At 38.8% G+C, this 26,953-nt stretch overlaps 1 protein-coding gene across 3 annotated transcripts in view; it reads left to right on the top strand.

Annotated features, from left to right (window-relative positions):
- The window catches only part of Rnf150 (ring finger protein 150), a 249,574-nt gene that overhangs the window by 109,068 nt on the left and 113,553 nt on the right, over nucleotides 1–26,953 (top strand). For all 3 annotated transcript variants that reach the window (XM_047566617.1, XM_047566616.1, XM_047566618.1), the window contains exon 2: nucleotides 23,472–23,722. In XM_047566617.1, the coding sequence (XP_047422573.1) occupies nucleotides 23,472–23,722 (251 nt within the window). The remainder of the gene's footprint in view (nucleotides 1–23,471; nucleotides 23,723–26,953) is intronic.

The raw sequence follows: 26,953 nt of genomic DNA, 5'->3' as shown, positions 1-26,953 counted from the left end.
AATCATAGTCTTGTCCCGTGGTGTACACAGCAACCCTGAGTAAAAGGTTTAGCAGTTTGTCAGTGGGATTAACCCAAACAGTATTTTTTCCAATGCAAACCCGGGAAGGAGATGCGTTCTCTGACCCTAGAAGCATATTGAGTAACTGACAGGGGGAGCATTTTCGTAAGACAGAAATAGTGAGTGTTTATGTAACCACATCACTTTGACCCAAGCTCTTAATCATTCATTGTGGCATAGCTTAAGACACTGAGGAGAGGAAGGAGCTGGGGAGGCTGCAGATTAAGGGCTGATGTCATAGATCTGTTCTTAGAATGAGAAACTGTTGATAGAGATATGATAGGAGTCAAATAACATGTCCTGGTGTGGGTTTAATCAAGTACAATCAAGATTATTACATGAAACTTGTCAATAAAAAAAAGTCCAAAGAAAACCCCGGTTTAAAAGCATTTCTGTTACTCAGAATTATAGCTCTTTAATGCAGATTATATACAAATATATATGCAGATTATATACAAAACCGTAATGAAATTATTTCCTTTCTCTAGTCAGAACTGAGATACTGTATTTCCCCAACCTAACATTGGAACTCATACCATGTGTAGAGCAACATAAGAGATGGAGATAGATAGATGTACATAGACATAAATCACATCAAATGCTTTGTTTCACATTATTTGTTAGTGTGAATGTGAAAGTTAAAGTGAGAGAATTTTTATTTTTTTTAGTTTTATATGGAAACAATGCCTTTATTTTTGTGTGATACTGAGGATCCGAACCCAGTGCCTCACACATGCTAGGCAAGTGCTCTACTGCTGAACTGCAACCCCAGCGTCAGAGAATTTTTACTTTTGCAAAAAATCAATAACTTTATTTATCTGTAGAGAAGGATTTAAATATAATTGTACTATTTAATCAAGCAACCGTTTTTTAAATTATTGATATTTTTCCCTCAAAGATGTCGATTTTATCTTTCTATTTTGTGGATTTAAATGCCACAGAAAAACTTCAAAGTGTTGCTTTTAGAAAATATCTTTGATGATATTAAAAATATTGATGGGGGAAAGAATGTAAAAGGGATGAAATATGGAATGAATTTAACAAAATCTTATTATATTCATATATAAAGGTACCAAAGGGAATTTCACAAAAATATAGAAATTTTACCTTGAAATATGGAAAATATGTATGAATAAGTATTTTTTAGAAAAAATAAAAATATTAGAGGATTTTTAAAACCTTATTTTAGATAATTTACATGATAGTGAAGATTTCATTTGTATCATAGCTGTTGCCTTTAGGTTACCTTTTATGGTCTGCAAGTCATTAGAAAATACTTTGTTGTGGTCCTGTGCTTCATCATCTAGCAAATAATAATTTATGATGATATTCCACTGTTCAGTTTCCAAAATATCATAAAAAAGAGCCAAATGTAAATAAGGACATTTAGAGAAAACTTCATTTTGCCTAGAAAAAAATAGATGAGTACACATTTAAAAGCAGTTGACTTCAAGTCAGTAGCAAAATCTCAGGATAGACCTACTAGAAAGCTATATAGGTGGTTTTATTTAGTTGGGAATGGATTAGGGAGGACAAGAAAAACAGAGATAGAGATGAATATTCTCAGAAGTCATTATGAGCACATCCTAACAGAATCCCTACAGTCCTTCGTGAGAAATTGAAAGTATTAAAGTGAGAGAATTAAAATAATAAAGTATATAAGATTTTATTGCAAACCCCTTCAAATCTTAGATTGGAAAGAAAAGCAACAGTCCTTCCACATACTGCCGCCTTGTTATGACGAGGTGGCAGGTGTCAACAGCTTGACCAAGCCTGGTCTTTCTCTCAGGTGTTGGATCAGCTCATCAGGAGAGCCCCGTCGAGATGTCCCATCCTGATCATTGGAATGAATGGTTCCAGTGCAATGTGTGTTTCAGTCGTTGACCTGTCCCCACCCCTCTTCCTTCGATCAGCAACATAAATTGGCTTAGTTTTGTCTGTTGGTGAGATCCAATACCTCTCCACTTCCCTTTCTGAGAATGCCAGGGTTTCTGAAAGGTGGAGTTTCAAGCAGTGACTTCTCAAAGTAGAGCCTGTCCCCTTCCCCATCTTGAGCCTACTGGTAAACAGGTTCAGAGGAGCCGCGAGCAGCCTTGCTGTGAGGTTTGAGATCTGAAGTAGATCTCCTCTCAGGGACTGGGGACTCCTAGGTTACAGGCTGTTATTTATCTGTCACAAATATGAAGCTGCACTATTTTCAGAAGCTAACTTGGCTACTGGCAGTGGCACATTTTGCTGGCTGTGTCATGGATCCTGGAACCCTTGAGCTGGAAGAAACTAAGAGATTCTTGAGACAAATCCTGAAGAGGTTGATCATCTGTGCTCACACAGGCAGGGCCAGCGGCTCAGGGACTAGGACCCTGGACTCCTCCTGCTCTTTCTTTCAGCTTTACATGGTGGTACATGTGCTATTGTGTTCCGCGGTGCTCCTATGCAGGCCAGGCATCCTAATTCCCAGTGGAGCTCAGCTTACGCCTGGCTGGAGGACCGCCCTCTTCCACACGAGGCCATGGTACACCAGAATTAGTCCACTCAGGCTGCCATGACAAATACCACAGCTTGGGTAGCCTGAGCAGCAGTTCTGGAAGCTGGAAATTCAAGATCAAATTCAAGATCTAACTACCAGCAGGGTTGGTGTCTGGTTCCTGGTTCCTGGCCTATAGGTGACCACAGGCTCTCTGTGTCCACACAGGGCATATCCTCTATGCAAGGACTTTGCTGCTGTGTTTCTTCCTCTTCTGGGTTATAAGGCCACTAGTCCTACCAGATTAGACCCCCGTTTGTATGACTTCAGTTAACCTAATTACTACTTTAAACATCCAAATACTATCTCCAGATAGTCTACCTGAAGCAATTTCAGTTAAGGCTATTCAGAGAACTTTGTTTATTTGTGCTTCCTAAATAGAAGTTCAAGCATGCAAATTTATCAGAAGTCCCTGAAAGTACTGGGTCACCAGACAATACATGTAAGTCCTTTTTAATAGGGGACATATGAGTATGGTATGGGATTTAAAATAGAATACAGTGAAAAATATATCTTCCCCGTCATTCTAACTTTATTTTTATACAAATAATCTATGCATTAACAAGCAATCTGCATGGAATCTTTCTTTTACATGAATAGTAGCACATTATGTGCACAGGCTTTTCATTTTCCACTTAATAAACTATTCAATATCAGTGCATATGCAGTTAATATTTTGATATAGTTTTACAAATCTATGAAATATTTTATTGTGGGTGTGCCATAATTTTCTAACTTATCTGCTATTGATGGCATCTTATATTTCTAAATTTAAAATTATTAAATATTCTATTAATATTTAGTAATTATTATCAAATATTAAAATTATTAATATTCTATTAAATATATAAAGAATTGTAGATTGAACATAAACTCCCAGGCTGGGAGTGTAGCACAGTGGTGAAGCTCTTGCCTAGCAAGCATGAGGCCCTATCCCTAGCATGAGGTTCTATCCCTAGCAACACACATGCACGCGTACACACGCGCACACACACACACACACACACACACACACACATCTTTTAACATAAGCTCCCATCCAGATGGTCCCCGAGAAAGCCGAGGGCCAGTGGATGGCAACTCTGAGTGGAGCATGCTCCCTATCCTTGACTCTAGTGAAGCTGTCCGGTGAATGGCATCGTCCTTCAGTGAGCCAGTCTTCAGAGAATGCATAAATCCTTCCTTCATTTTTTCATTGCCTAGATTTCCTTCCTTTTGGACCTTCCTTTTGGTCTTGATGTCTTTTAAATGCAGTTTTTGTTGTGTGGCTGGCCACCACAATAAGGTCACTGTTCAATATTAGCCTCTGGGCATCAGTGTGTTCGTGCTGGTTAAATAGGCAGTGGTTATAAATAACCACCTGATCAGTTTCCGTCTTGCCTTCAGCCTGTGCCCACTGTCTGGCAGACGTGCAAGTGGCCTGGTGCTCCAGCAGTCTGTCCAGTCATAGCCTTTGTGCCTTTGCTTGAAACAACCAAGTCACTCAGACTGGGGAATCTGGCTGCATCTTTAACACTTTACTCTCTTTAAAATCTTGCAGGGGGTTGAGGTTATGGCCTGTGTAGAGCACTTGCCTAGCACAAGGGAAACCCTGCGTTCAGTACCCAGGACCTTTAAAAAAAAAAGGGAAAAAAAAAAAAAAAAGATCTTGCAAGATCAGGCTGGGCTGTGTTAGAGCAGTAATGACCCTGGATTTCCATTCCAAACATGGTTAATCTGCTGGCTCTTGTTTTTGTGCTGCCTGAGAACACTCCTCTTGGAGGGACTAGAAGCACGTGTATCTCCATGTGGCTGGTGAAGGTCTCCCTGTGGAGCAGGATGGGAGTAAGTTATTTGGAAAGCTTACACACTTGTCAGATGCTGGCAGCTATTTTTAGGCCCTGCAAAGTATCCCTGTTATGCCAACCACACCCACGCATGCAACTTCGTTTTATGCCAAAATGAACTGGGCCACCATCCTCTAGGGGCAGGGTCTACCATGAGTGTTACTGCCTTGGTGAGAATTCTTGTCCCAAGATCTCCTCCATGATTGAACACCACTCCAGGACACAGAGGGTTATTGAGGAGGGAGAGGAGAAGAGAGAGAATTCTCCTCAATACTGATGAAAAATGACTTAAACAGTTATTGAAATCAGTTCTTAACTGAAGGTGATCTAGTCAAGCACCATGCAAACCTGAAGGACATCACAAACCATCTTAACTCTGCAGGTCACGTAAACAGGATCCCTAAAGAACTAGGAAAATCAGAGGCCTGCACATACTATGGTCAGGGGATCTAGCTCCACATGCATGACCTTGAGAGGCCTCCTGCAGAAACAGATTCTGCTGCTGCCTTCACTGTGGTAGGCAGAATAATAGTTGTCAAAAATGTCACCTTACATGACAAAAGGGACATCCCATGATTGAGGATCTGAGATGGGGAGACTGTGCTGTGTTATTCAGGGTAATTAGAAGAATCCTTCTAAATAGAAGGCAGGAGGGTCAGAAGGAAAGAAAGATAAGATGAAGGCCAGGGTGTTGCAGCCACAAGCCAAGGAATGTGGACTGCCCGTAGCAGCTGGAAAGGCGAGGAAGCAATCTCCCATATCCCTGCCAGCACCTTGATTCCAGTCCATCAACATGTGTTGTAGACTTCTGCTCTTTAAAACTGTAAGATAGTACATTATTGTTGTTTTAAGCCACTAAATTTGTGGCAATTCGTTGCAATGATATTAGGAAACGAGCAGTTTCACCAAGACTGATTTTGATACGTTGGAGGAGGATGTCTCTTTCAGGGTCATCATCTCCCCATCCTCTCCACCTTTCGTGGTTCCCAGCAAGAACGGATGCCCCTGCTCTTGGCCACCTGCTGCTCTGTGCAAGGTGGCTCAGTGGATCCCTGTGCAGGAGGGAGAGGCTATCCTGTCTTGACTGTGAGATCTCAGTTGGCCTCTTCTACACCAGCCCCAGCAGGCCAGAGCCCTTGCTGCATCACCAAACCCAACCTTTTCCCAGACCCTGTCTTACAGAACTGTCACCTTCGTAGTTGTCTCTGGGATAGAAGCGGGAGGAGAATTTCTCATTACCACGCCCAGACCGCCCATCCAAGTAGGTATTTCCGAGAGGTGCTTCCCTTTCAGGGAGGACTAGGGTCAGAGAGCCTTGTCACTCCTAGAGTTCAGGGTGAGTTACCTTACAGCCTTTGATCTAGGACTCTTCCCTTAGGCTCTCTTGTCCTGTGTATGGCTCCTCTCCTGATCACAGCAGCAGGACCAAGGAAGCCCAGCTGACCACCACACTGTGGCCTCCTGTTTGGGTCCAGCGGCTCTCCTGCTCCAAGTTCTGCTTTGAGTTCCTTTGCCTTCCCCATCTCTGCTCAATTCTTGGTCTCTTCTCCTAGCAAGTTTGCCTTAAAGTTCCAGTGTTCTCAGATGAGAATGTTCAAGGCTGAGACCTAGTACAGAAAAATAGACCAACTATGCCCAAGTTTTAAGTAAAGTGAGTTCAAGTTGGAACATAGCTGCACATTCTTTGGTGATAAGGAATCAGAGAACTTGAAGACTTTTCTGGATATTATCAATAAAGTCCCTGCCTCCTGGAAATCAGGGTTACTGTATAGCATGCATTTTCAGATGGCATTTTGTATTATTTTAAGAACTTCAGTTCTGAAATGACACCATTAGGATTTGGGCTATTTAAAGATCAGATTATTAATGTGATTTCATGCTTTCTGTATTTTCATATGATTATTCTATCACCACACTGGGGGAAATCAATCATGCTTTTCTATGCTCTCTAAATTCATCCTTTAGTTAATATTATTTCCATATAAATTATTGTTCTAAAATTTCAGTTAGAATGTACTTATTTGGTTTGGATTTGGAAAGATGCCGTATCAGTTGCTCGGCAACCCAATATGTAGCTATCTTTGCCTTAATTAGAATCTTATTTAAGTTTGAAATCTTGACATTCAGAGTTGTATATTTCTAGTGAGGAAATGAAATTTCGTGGTTGTAATTTATTGGCATAGTTCTGAGCCTCCAGAAATTAATATTTGCCCGTGATTCTAAGTGAAAGTTGTTGGTGTGGTAAGGAAAGCTGTCATTTTATCTCATTTCAGGGTCGCTTGCAAAAGAGAAAACAGGTGGTAATTTCTAGAATAAGCAAAGGGAAATGATTAGCAGCAGAGAGTGAATCTCTGCTTTGGCTGGGAAGTCAATGTTTGGCAAGGCTGCAGTGGGTCTCAGAAGAGGGTTAGCTCCCAGGCTGGTAGAATGCAGTCTGTGGACCCATGTAAGAAAGTGGATACAAATTATGAAATTGCAGTGCACTGGGTTGCAGCTCAGTGGTACAACATGAGACCTTTAGTTCCCTCCCAGCTCCACAGGGGGGAAAAAAAAAATCAGGGATGACTAGAATAATCTACCTACAGTTTGGAACATTCAAGTAGATGCCCAAAGCCAGGTTCAGTGGACAGCGGGAACATTTTCTCCATCCCTTTGACGTGGGGCCTCAGTCAAATAACAACACAAATAAGTTGGTGATTTCAGCAGCATGTCCAGGGCAAGTGACTCTCTAAACCAAGAACTGGAAATGCTCTTCATTTCTGTGTTCAGTAACCTGTAACTGACTGGGTCTTTCTAGAACCAGCTTAAATTTAAGCATGTACCTATAATTTGCTTCAAGTACTAGCATCTTCAAAGCCAGACTATAAATAATTAATAAGTCCTTAAGATTTGTGTTTATGTGGTTAAAAAAAAAAAAAGCAAGGTAAGGACTGTGATTTGGCACTTCATTGTACACATTTAGTTGTTATAATATCACACAATAAACACTTAAGGGCTAAAATTATTGATGTGAATATTTAATAATATTTGTGCCTCTTCCAAGAAGCTTTAGTTTGTGCAAATGACAACATCTATCTATAAGATCATAATTTACCTGTTAGCTGTCAGTTTTTTCTATCATTCTGAATGTTATAAAATAATGACTAAATAGGCTGCCACCCACCCACTTTTTGTCTTGGATAATTCTCCAGGTCTTAATTTTCCCTTTTTGCCACTTATGAGTTTGGACTTGACAGTTGCTCCCTGACTGTCTCCCGTCTCAAGCAGTCTTTCATATATCTTTGCGCACATCTGAAATCTCTCCCATCATCAGCTTAACATTGGTACTTTCTTCCCATGAGTAGGAGCACCCCTCTCAAAAAAAAAAAAAAAATCCATCTCCATGGCCACAATAATAAGGTCCCGCCTTTAGATTCCAACTAGATCCACATCACCTTGATGTAAAGGCCTCAGCCCTATTTTCCTACAATGATGAGCTGTCCAATTAGAGTTTAAGCACAGAATAACCCTGTTGACATCACTGATAGCAGCACATGTGCCCTCTAGATCCTAAAACCACCTTGGAAGCAACCAGGTCTTAGTGATGATGAGGCTAAACCACTACAGTTCAATAGATCATTTTCTGGGAGCAGGGGCAACCAGAATGCTTCAGATAAGGACACTCTTTCTATTGCAGACATTCAGGAAAAACTACCAATCAATATTTGAAGTACATGGAGAATCTCAGTGATGAAGCTATTGGCAGTACTCTTTTGCTGTTATTTAAGATATATCTACAAACTATGAATGAAAGTCAGTTTAAAGTTGGTTCAGAGGGTGAAATTTCCCTACTACTTGATTACCAGGTAAAATAAGCCCCCAGACGATAGCTGCATTTCAGGCTCCAATGCTGTCAGTCCGTAGGAAGGCTAAAGAATAGCAGGTTTGAGAAAGGAAGTGTTCCAGTCAAAAAGACAAATGAAACTCATAGGTTTGAGAAATACAGAAAAAGTGTTTGATGAACTTGTGACAGAGATATAATTGCAGACGGGGAATAACTGTGGAAATATTGAAATCCAGGCAAATGGAAAATGAAGCAACTATTAACTCCAGGAAAAACAAAAAACAGGTACATAATTTTAATGTACCACCTGGCCCTACAATGAGCAATATTTACATCAAATGACTTTTGGTCCATCCAAGGAGACATTAGGAGGGAAGCAGGGATGGTAGACATATGTATGAGCTAAGTCCTCATACCATGGCAAGATCTCAATACAAAATGTCTAAAATTGAGAAACCAAAAGTGTTAGTTATACATATTATTTAGAAATATAGAAGGAAATATGTGGGAAATGGTCAAGAAGAATTGGTGGTTGGGGGCTGGGTTTGTAGCTAAATAGTAGTGTGCTTGCCTCACATGTGAGGCACTGGGTTCAATTCTCAGCACCACATATAAATAAATGAATAAAATAAAAGTCTATCAACAGCTAAAAAAATTTTTTTAAGTATCCTTTATAAAAAAAAATTGGTGGTGGGTACATATGAGAACTGCTGATATGAACTTAAAACCTATGAAATAATGGAAAGTTGATTTCTCTTGCTAAGAGTAGCATAAATTATTTTTGAAAGTTAGTCTAACCAGCCAGGCCTCCTTTTGGTGCTCTGTAAGATGAAGAAGTAGATGTCAGAGAAGATGAGGCAGCTCCCTTCCAGGATCTACTCACTCGACTGGTATTCCATTCAGGTTCCAAAAATCTGACACAGGCAGAGAATTTACTTCATTGTTCAGGCAGAGCAAGCTTTGTAGGTCTTTTAATGAGGTAACATTATTTCTTACACCATTTTCTGTAATTTACCTTAATATCAGTAATTTATTCATGTAAAGAAATAGTGATGTTCCCTGAGAAAGTTTTATATGCCTTTAGTTTTTAGTTTGACTTCAATATTATTACTGAACTTGTTACATTCCCTCTAAAATGTCAACTCCTTAAGAAGAGCTAGGTGTTATTTTCTTGTAGTAATCTTTTCATGCAGCAATGATTGGACCCACTAGGCTACAAACAGAACATGTTCAATTTCAAAGGAAATTGTATGAATGAACAACGTTACTCAAAGGAAATACAATATGCGCCACACATTTAATTTTTAATTTTCCAGTATCCATGTTTGAAACAAAAGGTAAAGCTGGTGAAATTAAACTTCATATATTTTGTGAAACCTAGGATATCCAAAATTCATTTCAGTATCTACTCATTACAAATCTGTACCATTGTAAATATCTCAATATGAATTATTATTGAGTTATTTTTAATGCTAGGTCTTCAAATTCCTGTATCTCCATCACATCTTAATTTAAATGCCAATTTTTCATCAGAAATACTTGATCTGTATTTATATTTTACAAAACTCATGGTTGAAAAAGCGGTTTCTCATACCCAAGTTGTTTCAAATGTACTTTAAAAGTTTTCCAATTATTAAACCAGGTCATGGTTTTAAATTACATTAACCAAAATTAACTAAAATTAAAATTCAATCCTTCAGTCCTACTGTCTTCATTTCTGGTATTTAATAGCAGCAATCATATTAGAGAGCAAGCCCTATAAAATATTTGATAAGTTCAGTAATTCTTATAAATTCTATCTGCTCAATAACCAAAAAATATCAGTCTTCCCTAAGGAGAGAAGGAGGAGAGAAGGCTGTACTCCCCAACAGATAGGTCATTGGGTGACTTTCAGAAGCTGTATGTGACTGCAACTATCTTCCGAGCAATTGGGCTTAGACGGTGTGCCACAGTGAATTCTGCCTTTTGTAAACACCAGTTTAAAATAAATAAATAAATAAGTAGAAGGAAAACCAATAAAATAGAGGAAGGGAAGCATGGGGTGGGAGGAGGGGAGAAAAATGGAAGCAGTGAGGATTGAAATGGAGCAAATTATATTACATGTGTGGATAAGTTAGTCAAAATGAACCCCGCTATTCTGCATCAATGTAATACACTAATAAAAACATATAAAAAGATTTTCAAACATTTAAAAATCTCAAAAGAAGAAAGCATGAATAAAAGATTCTAGAGCAACTTTTTTACTAAATAATTTCTTTTAATCAAAAAGTGAGGTGTAGAATTGTTTCTGTATTGGGTGTTTTCTGTTTTTGTTTTTGTTTTTTTTCTGTTTGTAAACCAGTTACAAATTTAAAACATGGTATTTAGAAAGCAGAGTGAGACTGCTGAAGCATGAGCCAATATAGCCAGTATTTAGGACATCAGAAAACTATGAAAAAAAATAGAGAAATAATTTTTGGCACAGTCTTAGCTTTGGTTTCCCCAGAAGCAGGACTAGACAAAGATTTCAGGCTAGGCCATTAATGTGAGGCAGAGAATTCCAGTGCTAGATGTGGAAATTAAGGAAAACATGCACTAAAAGATATTGGCTAGGAGTTGCAGGAGGGTAATGGACCAAATCCCTTATAGACAGTCTTCAACTTCAGTATAGAATGTATTAAACAAAGGACAGGGAGGTCTGTTTCAGGTATTTTAGGCTATTTCTAAATATGTATTTGACTGACTAACTGTTCTTCCCACACTAGACCTGAAATCCTGTCAAAATGCACCTTTTCCTCCTGAGCTGAGAAGAACTGATAGAGAAAATAAAGACCAATGAGACTTACAGATGTTCAACTACCTATTAATCTAAAAAGCTTTTCATACCCGCATTCATCGCAGCTAGTCCCTAGAACTTATATATCAGAACAAAGGAAATACAACAATTTTCTGCTTCTTTGCAACTTGACCTCTGGTCTTTGGAAAACCTATTATTGTCTACCAAGTTTTATCATCAAATTCTATCCCACTTTTGCTACATTTGCTCTGATTATTAATAGTTTTTTAATTGCCTTAATATTAATTGTTCAATTCATAATCCATGTTATTTCACCATAGGGAAAAACAGTGTGGGGATTCCCAGCTTCTGGAAACCAAAATAATAAACCTCAATTGGCCTTAAAAAAAGGGATTTTCCAATGTGAACTTTTAATGAAGGGAGTTCTTACTTCTACTTTACAAAGACTAATGCAGACAGCTGGTTGAATGCTAAAAGGAAACATGGAGATGAATCAAGGAATGAGACATTTAATAAGTATGTAGTAAATTGGGAATTCCAGATCATTTCTGCCAAGCAAATAATCAAAAATTGTGGGAAGGAATATTTCATGTATGTTCCCTCTGTTCTATCCAGTGGTATGGGATAGTACATCAGAAACATCTAGAAGTTCATTAGATCCAAGACACTGTGATTGCTCTTAATTCTAACCATGGGTTCCTGCCATGGATTATTAAAAATAATCTAATTGTGAATAGTTATGATTTTCTTCAGTAATTCAAAGCAAGACAAAAGCCAAATACATGTTTTGCTTTAATTATTTGACTGTTTCAGACTAAAAATTATGCAATTGCCATTTTTCAACACCTTGAGGAAGTAATCTGAATGAGGCCACTCGTTGCTACCTAGTTGGGTTCATTTTTTTAACTTTAAAGATTAATTTTCTATTCATCATCCTTAGAGTCTCCTTCCTCTGACCACTGGGGATGGAACATTAACCACTTAATGTTGCAGAAATGACATGGTACTCAGCTTTTCATTATCATAACAAAATAACCTGAGATAATCTACTTATAAAGAAAGAGAGTTTCATTTAGCTCAGTTTGGGAAGTTTCCATCCACAGCAATCAGATGGCATTTGATCCTGTGTCAGGGCACCAGATCATGGCAGGGGTTCATGGTGAAGCAACTGCTCACCTCATGGAAAGTGAAAAGCAAACAAAAAAAGAGGAAGGAAGGACAGGAGTCCCAATATCCCCTTAAAGGGCATGCATTAATGACCTCACTTCCTCCCATTAGTTTGCAGCTCTTATAGGTTCCACTATCTCCCAATAGGTCACAGCCTGGCAACCAGGGCATTAACACAAGAGGCTTTGGGGACCCTTATCCAAACCATAACATGGCAACTTGCCCAGGTTGAGCTTCCAGGTCCCCACCTGTTTGGAATGTTCCCTGCAGGATTTAGGTGCTCTTAGTTGTCCAGAAACTCATCCTTGTTTCTGGGCACCAATGGAAACAAAGTTTAACGTGCTCCTCTCCACCCTACCTATTTTGGTCTAAATGTAGGTTTTACGCTATTTTAAATATTTATTTGATAAGTGATGTCAGTGAAGGTCACAACCATTAATATTTACTAAGCAGGTATGTTTGCTGTTCTTTGTGTGCATTCTTCCATTTAATCCTGACCCAACCCGTTGGACTACGTTTGTTTACTAGGAGAGTTCTGGAGGAAATGAACCTGAAGCTTAAAGGTTATGAAAGCTCTAATAAATCTTCCAGTGCCCCTCAGCTAGGAGTTATGGAAAATGATTCAATTTAATTTTATTTATGAGATGTATTAGGAAGAGAAAAATTGCTAAAGAATTTTAGTCTCTCACCATCTCCTGTCCTGTGATTCCATGAATCTGCTGCTTAATGAGATTTACATGTATGCTGGGTTTTGTCCAAACAAAAATTAGCATATACAACATTTTATATATAAACAAAATGTTCTTAAAGCATGATTATTTGCTCTAATAAAAACGGACAATTGAATAATCAAAACTGAACTCTTGTAAAATCAATTTAATATTCTATAGATTGTTTTATTTCAGGCTGGACTCTATTGCATCATTTTTACTATTTGAAGTTGTCACAAAAGCTAGAAGTAAATTATTTTTGAGTCTGATTTACTGAAAATGTTCCAAGAAAATGCCACAGATGGGGCCATAAATATCGTATTTTACATTCATCACTCCCATTACAGTTCACACAAATTCATAGAAAATTCTACACACTTGTACAGTGGGAACATAAATGAATTTTTGTGAAAGCATGAGTCATTTATCATGCCAAGAGTAGCTGAGGAATTGACATCAGTGTGTTAATTAAGTCACTAGACCATTCCAAGGAAAATAAAATTGGCTATTGTTAGCATCTTCTTTAAAGATCTTTTGGCCTCATAAAAGCGAGTTGTTATGACAGATCCCCACTGAGAGGCTCTGGTTGTGTAATTAAAATGCACTTCAGTAAGAGGCCATGTTTGACATGTTTCAGGTTTGCAGCAGAGCATTGCAAAGTGTGTATTAGCCAGTAGTACCCAAAAAGTCCATTGAAGCTTTCTATTTGCAGCTTAGAGGTCTTCTAGAGAAATCAAATCAGTTGGTTTGCACTGCAACTTATCAGTTTGGTTCCTAAGAGATAAATTTTCAAACTCCTAAATTAGTCCTGTGAATTTAAGGTTTTAATTCCCTGGAAACAATTTTTATTGCCCAGACTAGGACTGTTCCAGGCAACATCCTTTGGAGTCAGCTTTTTCACAACTCTGACAAAAACACCTGACAAAGAATGATTTTAGAAGAGGAAAAGCTTATTTTGGGCTCATAATTACAGAAGTCTCAGTCCACAGACGGCTGACTCCATTTCTCAGGTCCTAAGGTGAGGCAGAACATGGTAGATGGTATAGAGGAGGAAAGAAGCTCAGGATTTGTCAATCAAGAAACAAAGACACTCAGCTCAGTTCACCAGGGACAAAATGTATACCCCACGGCATGCCTTCAGTGACCTGCTTCCTCTAGCTGCACCTTACCTGCCTACAGGTACCACCCGATTAGTCCATTCAAGTGGATTAATCCACTGATGAGGTTAAGGCTCTCATAACAGTCATTTCACCTCTAAACTTTCCTGCATTGTCTCACACATGAGCTTTTGGGAGACACCTCATATCTAATCATAACATCCTTCCTATCCCCAAAATGTGTGATACTGCGTGTTTTTCATGAATGCATGTATTACTTGCATGTATTTTGGGATGGCAGTCACTTCTCCCTGGGTTAGGAACTGTGGAGACACACAGGAGCAGTCATTCATGGTCCAGGATGGCTGTAGAATCATATGTGCGAGGTGGACAACAATAATCTGACACTCTATCAACCTACTTTTCTAAAATACTATTCCTACACCTGGAGACTAAATAATATGCTAAAATATATGAAAACATTAATGGAAAATTCAAACAAATTGAAGTAAAATTTACTTAGAGACCACCTAAAAAATTGCATGGAAGCATGACAAGATTCAGCAACTCACATGTGGAATTAAGAAGACCTAGATTCTCAGAATTTGGGGTTTTATCACTACCTGGTTATATGATATGGGAGCGAAAGGCAGAAAACTCAATCCAAGAGACCTTTAGATAATAACTGCCAAATCCAACACTGAACTGACTTAGATGTGGCTTGATCAAGGCTCAGCTCCTGTCCTCCAGGTGTCTGTCCTGGCTGATGGTTCTTCTTTGGTGAAACTCTCTTCTTAGACTGTGATGCTAAAATAACTCCTAGAGCTTAGCCTCACAGATGCTCTTATTCAAAACCAGTGGGAAAAGAGGGACTTGCTTTCCTCATAACTCAAATAAAATTTTGCATGCCCTGCCTACACCTGAGCCAGTTTCTCACTGGATTAGGCCACCATCCTAGAGGGGTTTATACTGCATTGTGAGAAGAGGAGGGTGGTGTGGGTGCTTGCAGATTCGTGTATTTGGCAGTGGTAAGACAAGAGTAATGGTAATAATAAAAGTTAACATCTATTTAGTGGTTTTTAAATGGCAGTCCCTGTGCCAAGTGATTCACTGTGAATTACCTCATTTCATATAGGACAGGATATTTCCCGCTGGTGGGTATTTCTTCCTCTCTGACTCCTGTGGTTAAGATCACTAATTGAGAATGTGGGTGGGAAGGGGTTGGAGAGGTTCCTGGGGAGATATAAAGATATGAGGTCATCCTTTGGACAAAGGGAGAGGGGGCTCAGAATAGAGTAGGACAGGGCAATACTCAGTGTCCACTTGAGGATAAGGATCGTAAAGTTCAAGTGAAAACAGATGGTTTGTGAGATGGTTCTTCTAGTAGCGCTCACACGATGAAGTAGAAGCACAGCAAAGGTGAATTTTATAGGGCAGGTTCTATGGAGAAATGGAAGAGCAAGAAACTAAGAGTATTTTTAAAAGAACTTGAAATTATGGATTATGTGATAGAAGCTGGTAGGAGAAGAGGGAAGCCAGGAGAGGGCTGATGAAAAGAATGGGGACGGTTAATGAGCAAAGAGAGCCGGAAGGAGAGGAAGTAGCATTTGGAAATCCATGTCTTAGAATCCAGAGTCCATCTTCGATGTGGTTTCTGGTGGTAACAAGGTCCAGGACAAGACAGCAGGAACATGCATCTGAAGGGCACAAGATGGAAAGGTTGATGGGGAAGCGGAGGGTAAACAGTTGACAGCGCTCCAGGTGAGTTATCACTGTGAGCACTGAAATTCTAATCTGAGGAGGATGGTTCTTAAACTAGTATCTGGAGGGGGGTGGAGATAAACAGGAGGCTGATGGGGGCAGCCAAGAGATGGGGAATAGGGTTATAATTCCAGACAGAGGGAGTCTCAGGGGATAAGTGGCATTTGATGGTGGATATGATGAGACTAAGAGCCATGGTCTCCAAGTAGCAAGATGGTGCTCCACCAAACCTCCTCTGGTTCTGAAGTCTGTGGAGTATGGTTTAATAAAATAAATAAGTAAATAAATAGTTCAAGAACTCTTAGAGTCTGCTCTTCACCATAATGCAGAGAAAGCAGTGTCCTCCTAGAGCATGCCCCTCCATCAAAGTAAGGAAGTGAATCATCAGGGAGGTGAGGGGATCATTCCAGAAGACAATGAGTCTGTTAGGGAATTTGTGGACCAGAGACTTACATTTCCAAGAATTGCAGAGGAGCAGAAAGCTAGGTTGGATCAATAATGTACAGAGCAGCTGCAGCCATAGATGTGGGTGACAATTTATGACCTAGGCAGCTAACTTCAGCAGGGCCTTGGTTAAAAAGGTAACTGGGACTCATCTGAGGAGGCTGAGCAGCCATAATGTTGCAGGGAATCTGAGGAGGAGCAGTCATTAGTTATCATTTGGTGCTTACTTATTTATCATCCCTGCTTACTTTTCTCTCTTCAATACCCCCTGGAGTAACAAAGCTGTCGCCAGACTTGGCTTCATCCCACTAAGCAGGACCAAGCAGAGTAGCTAGTTCTTCCAGGGGAATAGGAGTTCACAGGCTGAGTGACAGTGACAATCCAGAAGTACCACCATTATTAATGATAGGACAAAAATATGAGTAGGTATCACCTGAGAAGGAATGATTTTTAAAATGAGCCACAGATATTAAGTAGGGGGAGATTCTACAAAGAAGGTAGAGGTTGTAAAAAGGAACTAATGGGAAATATTTAGTATCAAATATACTTTTCAGTAATACTCAACAACAAAAAGGAATAAATTGTTGATCCAGGCTTGTGTGAATGTTAAAGGCATTATTCTGAGTGAAAAAAATAGTCTGTCTCAAAGGGTTACATGCTATCTGATTGCATTTACAGAACATTCTAGAAAAGAAAAATTATAAAGATGTAGAATGTATAAGTCGTCATCAGAGGTTAGGGAAGGGAAAGGGGAGAGGGAGGAAATTCGTTTGTGTTCATGCAATATATCAATATATTAATTGTATTAGTTCTACACACGTGATAAAATGTCACAGAATTACAGAAAAAGACATTTTAATTATCTATACATGCAAGATCTGGTGAAATCCAAGTAAGTTCTGTAACAGAGTTCATTGTGCCAATTTCCTGTTTTAATAATGTACTATAATTATATCAGCCGATATCATCAAAGGAAGTTGGGAGATGAGGTGGCACATGAGACCTCTGTTCACTCCTTCTGTCACTTCTTGTTAGTCCATAATTACTTCCCAAATAATGTTTTCTTTTTTTAAGTGAGGGGGAAACAATAAGAACGATGTAAGACAAAAGAATGAGTGATAGCAGTAAGCTAATAAGAAATCACAGGGGAGGAAAAATATAGGAAGAAATATTTGAAAAGTTTGAAATCAGATGTTAAGAATTAAAGATAAAAATAAGATACCTCAGGTTGAAAATGTTCCTGTGTTACCAAAATAGCTAATGAGTACCCACAAACAGACATCATGACACTTAAGGAACATCAAAGACTGTTCTAAAGGACAGCTCCAGGTCACAGAGCAGGAAAAGATCTCTCCCAAAGAAGAGTCGTGATGGCAACACACCCCCCTGTAGCAGCAATGCTGAGCAAATCAACCATCAGGAATATGCCTGCAGTTAACTCTACAGACTCAAAGTATGCCCAGCAGCAGCTGACCCAGCTTCAGAGAGGAACTGATCAGACAGAAACGGAGAGAGATGGACATTCTGAATGCAATCAGCAAGCTCAACCAGCAGAGAATAAGCAATGGAACATTTACCCCCAAAACAGTGATTTAGGATCAACTTCGAGAGACTACCTTCCTTGATCTTAATGCAACAACAAAAAAGTGGTTACAGATGAATAATTGAAAAAGCACATGTTGGAAGCTAAATCCATAATACTAAATAGCCAACCTTCAGTTCAGAAATGACTGTTTCTTTAGAAAATTTTTTATTGTGCAGCTGTCTTCAAATAGTACTGATGTTTATTAGTTTATTCTTGGATATTTTATAACTTCTGCTATTATGTGTGGATCGTTTTTTCCATGACATTGGCTGGTTAGGTTTTGCTGGAGTATGGAAGGCTCTTCATTTCTGTTTCTCTTGAACCTTGCATTTTACAAAGCAGTCTCCTGATTTTAGCAGCACTGACAAGCAATGACTCCAGGCAGTGACAGTTTGCACTCTTCCTTTCCAAGACTCGCCACACTCATTTGTCTCTTGCTCCCACTCTGACTTCTGCTTTCACTGTTGGCACATCTCATCTTATTCACGATTCCTACTGGAAACTTCTCATGTTTTTCTCCCTTGCAAGGCAATGTGCCTGCATGATGCTCTTGATCACATTAGGGAAATGTCTCCTCTTATTAAGAATCAGGAATGGGTGCCATCCTCAGCAGATGGCTTCCTTCTTTGAGATGCTGGCTGCTCCACCTCTCTCTAACTTAAGTCACTTAGAAGAACGAGGGAGGGTGGGGATCCCAGGAGCAAATGCTCAGTCCTTTTCCAGATAAGAACTTGGAGTGGAAAACATCACTTCTGCTCTGGTCTCAGTGGCCAAATATTAACCACATAGCCACTTCTTGCTGCAAGGGAGCCTGCAGATTACATTTTATGCTGAACAGCCTGTGCCTAGCTAGAGCAGTAGCTGTAGGGCAAAGGCAGAGTGAAGATTGAAGCATAACAAGCTGTACAACATAATCTTGTGCTCTATTTCTTTAATTTGTGAATGTTCTAAAAAAAAAAAAAACCTCAATATATTTTCTGACTTTAAATCATCCTCACAGCCAGGTCTGCTGCTGCACACCTATAATCCCAGTGACATGAGAGGCTGAGGCAGGAGGATCCCAAGTTCGAGGCCAGGATCAGCAACTTAGCAAGGCCTTAAACAATTCAGCATGGCTCTGTCTCAAAATAAACAATAAAAAGGGCTTGGGATGTGGCTCAGTGGTTAAGAACTCCTGAGTTCAATCCCCAATACCAAAAAAAAAATCCTCCCATTCTAGAATAAATCCTCTTGGACATGAAATATGTTTTACTGTATGGTTGGATTCTATTTTGGAGTGCTTTATTTAGGATTTTTGCATCTTTGTATAATAGAATACATTTGAGGTTGCAAAAAGTAGCAATAACAGTATACATTTACATGGTACTTTGCAGGTTTTAAAGTCATTTCACATACATTTTCTTGCTTGAGAACAGGTCATAGTCAGAACTGACTAGAACACAGTTGATATCAAGGGTGTAAACCCAAAATATCTACAAACGGAACTGTGTGCATTTTTCTTAAAATTGCCTGAATCCTAGAGAGCCAGCAATGATACAGAAGAAAGTACTGATTAGGGAAGAGAGAAGGATGCAGGGGATGGAAGGATTTTTGATCACATGAACCTTGGAAGCCACATTCCCACCCTCCAAGAAAAGTGGAGCTGCAAACTCTATACAACATCGATCTCTCTGCTGGTGTTCTGAACATTTTGCAAATGCATTGTTTAAACAACCTGGCTTGCATTTATAAGTAAAGGTTTTCCTGCCATTAAACACTCTTTGGCTTTCAATTCCTTACCTGTGCATACCAAATTAGATTATGGCAGCCGAGCACTCTCATGGGTAAAGGAAGCTCTTAAAAACTCAAAATGCCCCTTCTTTGCCTGCAGCCAGGTAATATGTGTCCCGTTCACACATTCTCCCCTAGGACTGGGAAGCTGTTCCAGAATACACAGTCATTACATAACAGCAGTCGCCACTCAGAAGGATGAAGTACCTTTGGGAGGCAAATAGATGGCAGGCTGATGTAACTTTTCATAAAGAGGTGCTTGGATGTCACAGTAAACATAGAACTGCCCAGATAGCTGGGACTCTTGTAGATTTTAATGATGCAAAATATGCTCGCATTAACTTCTCTCCCCTGAACCTCAGAGCCTGCAGTATGTCACAGATACATACTACATGGCTACTTAGGGTCACATCTAACCTGAGATTGCTTTCTGGGGTTGCACGCCCCACCCCACCCATCCCTGGTTCACTCCTTTCTGCTCTCACACACCCACAGGTGCCTTTGCGCTGCAGTACCTGAAACATTCTGCTGACTTCTCCCTGACTCTGTAGCCACATATTCCAAAGAGAAGCAAAGGCCAGGAAATTGAATGCTCACATCAGTGAACATGTCTCATTTGGAAAAAATTAGTTCCTGGAGTAGATTTTTGCCCTGAATTTTAGGCATTGGTCAGAATCTCCTTAACTTTGTACTAGTTTTCTTTCTTTCTTTCTTTTGGAACCCTGAATCCCTAAGCTATTAATAACTTTTTACCATGCACAGTACACAGACTAAAGAACACTACCCCAGAATTACATCTATTTTTACCATCCTCAGGCTTAGGAATTAATTATGAATATTAAAAATTAATAAAGTAGAAGTTCAGATGAATAGACGTGCCCAGCTGCCATTTGCAGTTTATCTCTCCCAGTGACTGATTTATGTCACAAATGCACAACATTGGTACACACAACCCAAGAGGTGTCACTAAGCACTTGAGTTTAAAACCAATGCTTTAAATAGTTCATTATACTTTCCCCTACCGCCAGAGAGAATGTTTTCTCAGATCCCTGAGAACGGATAAGGAGTAATTGAAAGCTTTGTGGAGATCCAGAAGTTGATTGCCAGTTTTTAAAGTGCTGAACTGGGGTTTCAAATATACCATCCAGTTCCAGAAACTAATTCTTAACTTTTAGACTTTGTGGTCTCTGAAGTGTAAAGTACAAATGGGAAAATTCTAGAGTGGAAGAAGGGGAAGTGGTGAGGGCTAAGAGCTACAAAACTGAAGGCCTGGTGCAGTTTCAGCCTTACAGGAAAAATCCAAGTGCAAAATAAGCCTCAGATGAGCTGAGAATTAGGGAGGGAAAGAAGTCCTGTCTCTCCCAATGTTCCTCCTTCCCTGCTGTGCATTAGGAGGACTCAGTAAACATTGTGTTGCTATTAAATCATGTTTGAATTGTTCAAGATTTAAATGTAGAAAATAAAACTGTAAGGTTTCATAGAACTATTTTGGATGAATATTTCTGAATTCTTGGGTGGAGGCGAATTTTCTTTTTCTTTATTTTTTTTTCATTTGTTCTTTTTAGATGTACATGACCATAGAATGTATTTTGACACATCATACATACATGGAGTAGAACTTCCATTCTTGTGGTTGTACACGATGTGGAGTTTCACTGGCCGTGTATTCATATACGAACGTAGGAACGTGGTATCCGATTCATTCCACTGTCTTTCCTAGTCCTATCCTCCCACGCTTCCCTTCATTCCCCTTTGTCTAATCCAATGAACTTCTGCTCTCCCTACCCCATTATTGTGTGTTAGCATCCGCATATCAGAGAGAACATTCAGCCTTTGGCTTGGGGGGATTGGCTTATTTCACTTAGCATGGTAGTCTCCAGTTCCATCTATTTACCAGCACTTTGGAGGTGAATTTTCTAAGTAGAATATCAAAACTGGAAACCACTAAACAATATATTTATGACATTTGACTACTGAAAAATATAAAACTTATGTGTATCTGAGCAAAGTCTCATAGTTAACCTCAAGACCCCCATCCTCAAAAAAACTGAATTCTAGAGAGCCTTAAATAGACATGCCTAAAGAATATAAATAAGGAAATAAATGAAAAATCATGATCCTACTGTTACTTAGATACTACCATTACTTAAATGTCTGTAAAATAAAGGTAGCCCCAGGATGAACGAAGCCATATTAGTGCAAGATACAAAGAAGATCATGTTTTTGTAGAGGCAAAACCTGCCAGTAGCCTTAATCCCTCACCAAACCCCAGACCACATGCAGCCATTAGCCAAAGTAAACAGAAAGGAGAAGGAGCCACAGAATTGTCAGTAAATTCTGCAAATTTGGAATTCAAGCTGTGAGTTTCAGTCATTTCAGAAACAATGGCCAAACCCGAACACAGTGGCTTTATGATTTGACAATTGCATAGAAATTTTTTAGATAAGTAATTGATGTAGCATAAAAAACACCTTTGCATGTAGTTTTTTATAATGCTATATTAAGTATCTGATAGTCACAAATCAGTGGTTCTAACACAGTTTGCTTTTAAGGTGTTTATCCAGCCTGAGTGAAGCACAATCATGGAATGTAGGTTTGAAAACCTGCACAGAGATCCAGATCAAATGAAAGACCTAAGTGGCTTACACCCTGAGCAAATGCAGTCTGGTTCCATCTGGCTGGCTGTCCTCAGCGTGTGCATAGGCCAGCTTTAGCAGGGTTTAATTTTGTCCTGAATCTATAGCTTTCTAATTGCAAATTTGTTCTCTGTCATTTGTAGTCACCTCAGGTAATGGATTTGCCCCACGTGGAGTGGGACTTGTGTGCCTGATAACCTTACATCATCCCCATGGCTTTAAATTAGGGTGATTCCTAGGGAACCTATCTGGTGAAACTGACATTTTCTTCCATATATTGTCAGCCACAATGACAGGTTGGGTTGGGTCCTCTGAATCTGGTGTCATTTCCTGATTAAATCCACCTTCCCATGTAGAGATCCCAGAACTCCTCACCAAAGAACTGCCCCTTACTCTGTCATGAAAGCATGGGGACAATGGCCCACATAATTCAGATTGTCCAAATAACAGGAGCAATGTTATAGGACTATTAGTAAGAGGTTAAAAAAAATCCCAGAACTATCTATCTCTGTTTTTCCTTTGCTTGGGATGAGGTTGCACAGCCGTGTCCAGTGAATTAGGTTAAAATAAGCAGAAAATAGCTCTGAGCCAGTATTTTATGTTGGCAAATCATATCAGAGGTCTTTAAGAAATCTTGTTTTGGGTTGAGTGGGTACTCACAAAGAGAGAAAATTGCCTTAGGAATTTTTATTTTGTGTTTTTTTTTTTTTTTGTGTGTGTGTGTGTGTGTGTGGTTTAGGTTTTATTGCTGTTGTTTATCATTGTTTTGGGTTTGGCTTGGTGGGTGCTTGGGATGGAACCCAGCGTCTTGTGCATCCTAGGCAGGTCTCTACCACTGAACTGCACCCAGAGTCCCTGGAAATGGTACGTGGAGATCTGTGAGTGAGTAATCCCAGTGTCTGTGCAGGGGAAAGGAATAGAGAGTTCAGAATGGAGGCCCAACACTGGACATGTCACCCTTTGCCCTCCTCAGGAGATCTGGAGAGTGCATCATGGGACTGTAAGCCAGGCTAGATGGAAAGAGTCAACATCCCAGAGTGGAAAAGAGCTGCCTGATTATGGTCTCACTGGAGCCAAAATTGTGAATTCAATTGAAGTTCTTTTCTCGGGTGCATGACAGGTAGCGTCCCTAGGGAACTGAAGAGAGAGAAAGCACCACTGGGTTTCTAGCTCTTAGGTGTTCTCGGCCCAGCCAAGAGCGCCCCAAAGCAGTGTCCCTGGTACCTCAAGTGGACGTCTCCTCCTCTCCCTGCCTCACTTCAAAGCTGCTACTTCCTTTCCCCTGACCACAGGTGTAGAAGACATCGTGGCCATAATGATTCCCGAGCCGAAGGGCAAGGAGATCGTGAGCCTGCTGGAAAGGAACATCACGGTGACCATGTACATCACCATCGGGACCCGGAACTTGCAGAAATACGTGAGCCGCACTTCAGTGGTGTTTGTCTCCATCTCCTTCATCGTCCTGATGATCATTTCCCTCGCCTGGCTGGTCTTTTACTATATCCAGAGGTTTCGATATGCAAATGCCAGGGACAGGAACCAGGTGAGTAGCCACAATTTTAAAAAATAATGATGACTTTTACAAATTCATGCAAAAGCCATAGGCATTACTGTGCAAACTAAAAGATCACAGAAAGTACCAGGACAAAACCAAAATTATCTGTTATGCCTCCACTCAGCATAAACACGGGCGACATTTCCTCTGTAGTTTTCAGATATGTTCCAGAAATATGAATTTTGATGTTTTTCTGGTATTGTTACGTAAAATGGAGATAATTGTCTCACATCCTGTTGCTCATTTTTTGGATAATAATTTAATTGGACAGAGAATAAATGGTGAATGGGGTGGAAAGCTGTGATCATGCTAATAGGCAGATAACAGGCTTATATATGTATACAAATATTTTGAACAAAATGAAAGCACATTTAACTCTGTCCCCTTTTCTCTCATTTCATCTTGGAGATTATCTCAGAGGTGAATTTGTATCCACCAACCCTGCTGCCTTCTCATTTCTGATGACTGCCTAGCATTTCAACGTCTGCATTTTTCACAATTATTTAACCAGCTCCTATTATTGCACATGTTTTCTCTTACAAAAAAGAAAAAAAAAATGTAAACGTGATACTCAGCACATTTGTGAGTACATCTATAAAGTAAATTCTACAAGTTTAGTTGCTAGACCCATAATACATGTACTTTCAGCTATGATAAATATTGGCACAGTAGCCAAAAAATGTGAAACCAATTTGTACTTTAACCAACCATATATGCAAATTATTTTCCCACATCTTTACCCAAAAAATATTTTACAGCTTTCTATTGAGTGCAGTCTGACAAATTAAAAATGTCTCCACATTTTTGGGGATCAAAAGGTTAGCTGAGTAGGAAAGCACTCCCTGTCATGCCAGAGACCCTGCCTTCAGCCCTCAGAACCAGGAGAAAAAAAAAAAACTATCATCACATTTTTCTTATTAAACATTAAATATTTTTTCAATCACTATAGAATAAGTGAAGTTTTTCTGTGAAGTGTCTGTTTATATTCATCAAGCTCTTTTTAGTTTTTTTTTAAATAAATGTATATAAGATCATTTAGGAAATTAACCTTTTTATGATATTAGGATTCAGTTTTCCCCCAGCTTGTCATTTTCTTGGATTTGTGGATGGTGTTTTTTGCCTTGAAGAAATTTGGGGTTTTTACACGACTGAATTTACAGTTTTTTATGTAGCTCCTAAGTTGTTCATGATCAGGTCTTCTCCAGGCCAAGACCACAGAAAATCATTTCCTTATGTTATCCTACACTGTTATTTTAAATTTCACTGTAAGGTTAAATCTTTAGAGAATATTTTTCAGTGTAAAGAATGAAGTAGGGAGGAACATTATTTTCAGGTGGGCTACCATTTCATAACTGGTATTTGTTAGTAACTGATCTTCCCCTCAAGTGCAGTAGCCCATTTAGCTCACACTGAACACCCGGATGGGCTGGGATATGTTTCTGTGCTCTCAGAACCGGTCCACATCAGCTGTCAGTACCAGATTGCTCAGAGTCCTCTAGAATGATCTCATGACTGTTCCTGCTAACTTCCTTTATTGCTTTATCTGCATTTTTCCATTTTTCTTTGTATAAATTTGGAATCATTATGTCAAAGTTTTTTCATTTGCAAGCTGTTTAAGAGAAATTTATGACCTTATGATGTTGAATTTTCCAATCCAAGTACAATTTATATTTTTCCTTTACTCAGTTCTTCTTTTTGCCCCAGAAGCACTTTTAAATACATATTAATCTTGCACATTCTTCTTATATTTATTCCTAGATGTTTATTTTTGCTTTCTTAAATTTAATTCTCTTTTTCGTATTTTTGTACATTTGGTACGTTATTAAATAGTATCATTATCACCACCTTAATAATAATTATAATAGTATATAGTATTTATTATATACAGGCATGTGCTAAGGGCTCTCATTTAATTTATATATTTAATACCCTTAATAACTTCATAATAGGGAATTTTATTATTCTCATACAATGGAAGAAACTGAACACAGGGAAGTTATGTAACTTTCCCAGGGTCAAACAGCTAGTCACTAATAGAATCACAGCAGGACTTCAGAGTCCAGTCTCTGAACCACTACATTGCCATACTTGTGATTATTTACATTAATTTATCAGAATTACATTAATAGCACCTATGGTTAGTGATAGTTTAGTTCTTTCAAATTTTAAATGTCCTATTTTTCTTATCTTATTTCACTGACTTGTAAAATAAACCCCAGTATAACCTAAAATAATATAATGAAAATATGTCTCTTCATGTAATATTTATGGGGATATCCTCAATTTAATGGAATTGTTTTAATATTTTTCATTTTATCAATTTCCTATGTAGTCTTCCAGATTAAGGTATATATTCTATCATATTATAAAATATATATTAATGTCAGAAAGGTCAACTTAGTACTGATGGAATAAGAATTTTTGAACAAGAGTGGATGTTTAGTTCTAACAAATGCCTTTTTGATAGCTGTGGTCTGTTTTCTCTTTTTCTCTATTTAAAGGACTGGATTATATTAATGAATTTCCCAGTTCTGAATCATCCTGATATTCCAGTCCTCTAATCTGTCCTGGGTTACATTTATTAGTAGTTTACTTAGTATCTTATTTAGTTCTTACCTTGGCATTCATATGTGAAATTTGTCAATAGTTCACGTTTTTATCGTGATTAGGTAATGGTTTTTCTGGCTTTATAAGAATAATTGACCAGCTGTCCTCCACTTCCTGTGATCTAGAGTCATGACTTCCAACATGGCAGCCACTAGCCAGGTGTGGCTGTTTAAATTGAAACTAATTTTATTTAAAAAAAAAAAAAAAATCTAGAACTCTACCACACTCCACGTGGCTCCCACATGGCTGTGTGTGTATATTACATTTCCATCCTTGAAAAAGGTCCTTCTAGGCAGGCACTGCCCTTAGGTATTTCGAATAGCACTGGAATTAGCTGATTGTTAAAGTACTAGTAGAAATCATTTATAAGTTAACAAGGTCTGAATTGTCTGTTTTAGGAAATATGTCTTTTATTTTTTCTATTTGTTTTATGGCCGTTGGTCTAATTTTTCTGTGGTCTCTGGAACAATTTTTTTTTTATCATTACTGCTTTTTTTATTATCAAAATGATGCATACTCAATTTAACAAACTTTGGCAACCATACAAAAATCATTGAAAGAAAAAACAAATCACCCATTACCACAACTGAATTGTCAATGATTAAATATTTT

This window comes from Sciurus carolinensis, chromosome 10, assembly GCF_902686445.1.
Source record: "Sciurus carolinensis chromosome 10, mSciCar1.2, whole genome shotgun sequence".
Taxonomy (NCBI): domain Eukaryota; kingdom Metazoa; phylum Chordata; class Mammalia; order Rodentia; family Sciuridae; genus Sciurus; species Sciurus carolinensis.
The sequence above is the reverse complement of the archived record's forward strand: the minus strand, read 5'-3'. Positions and strand labels throughout refer to the sequence as shown.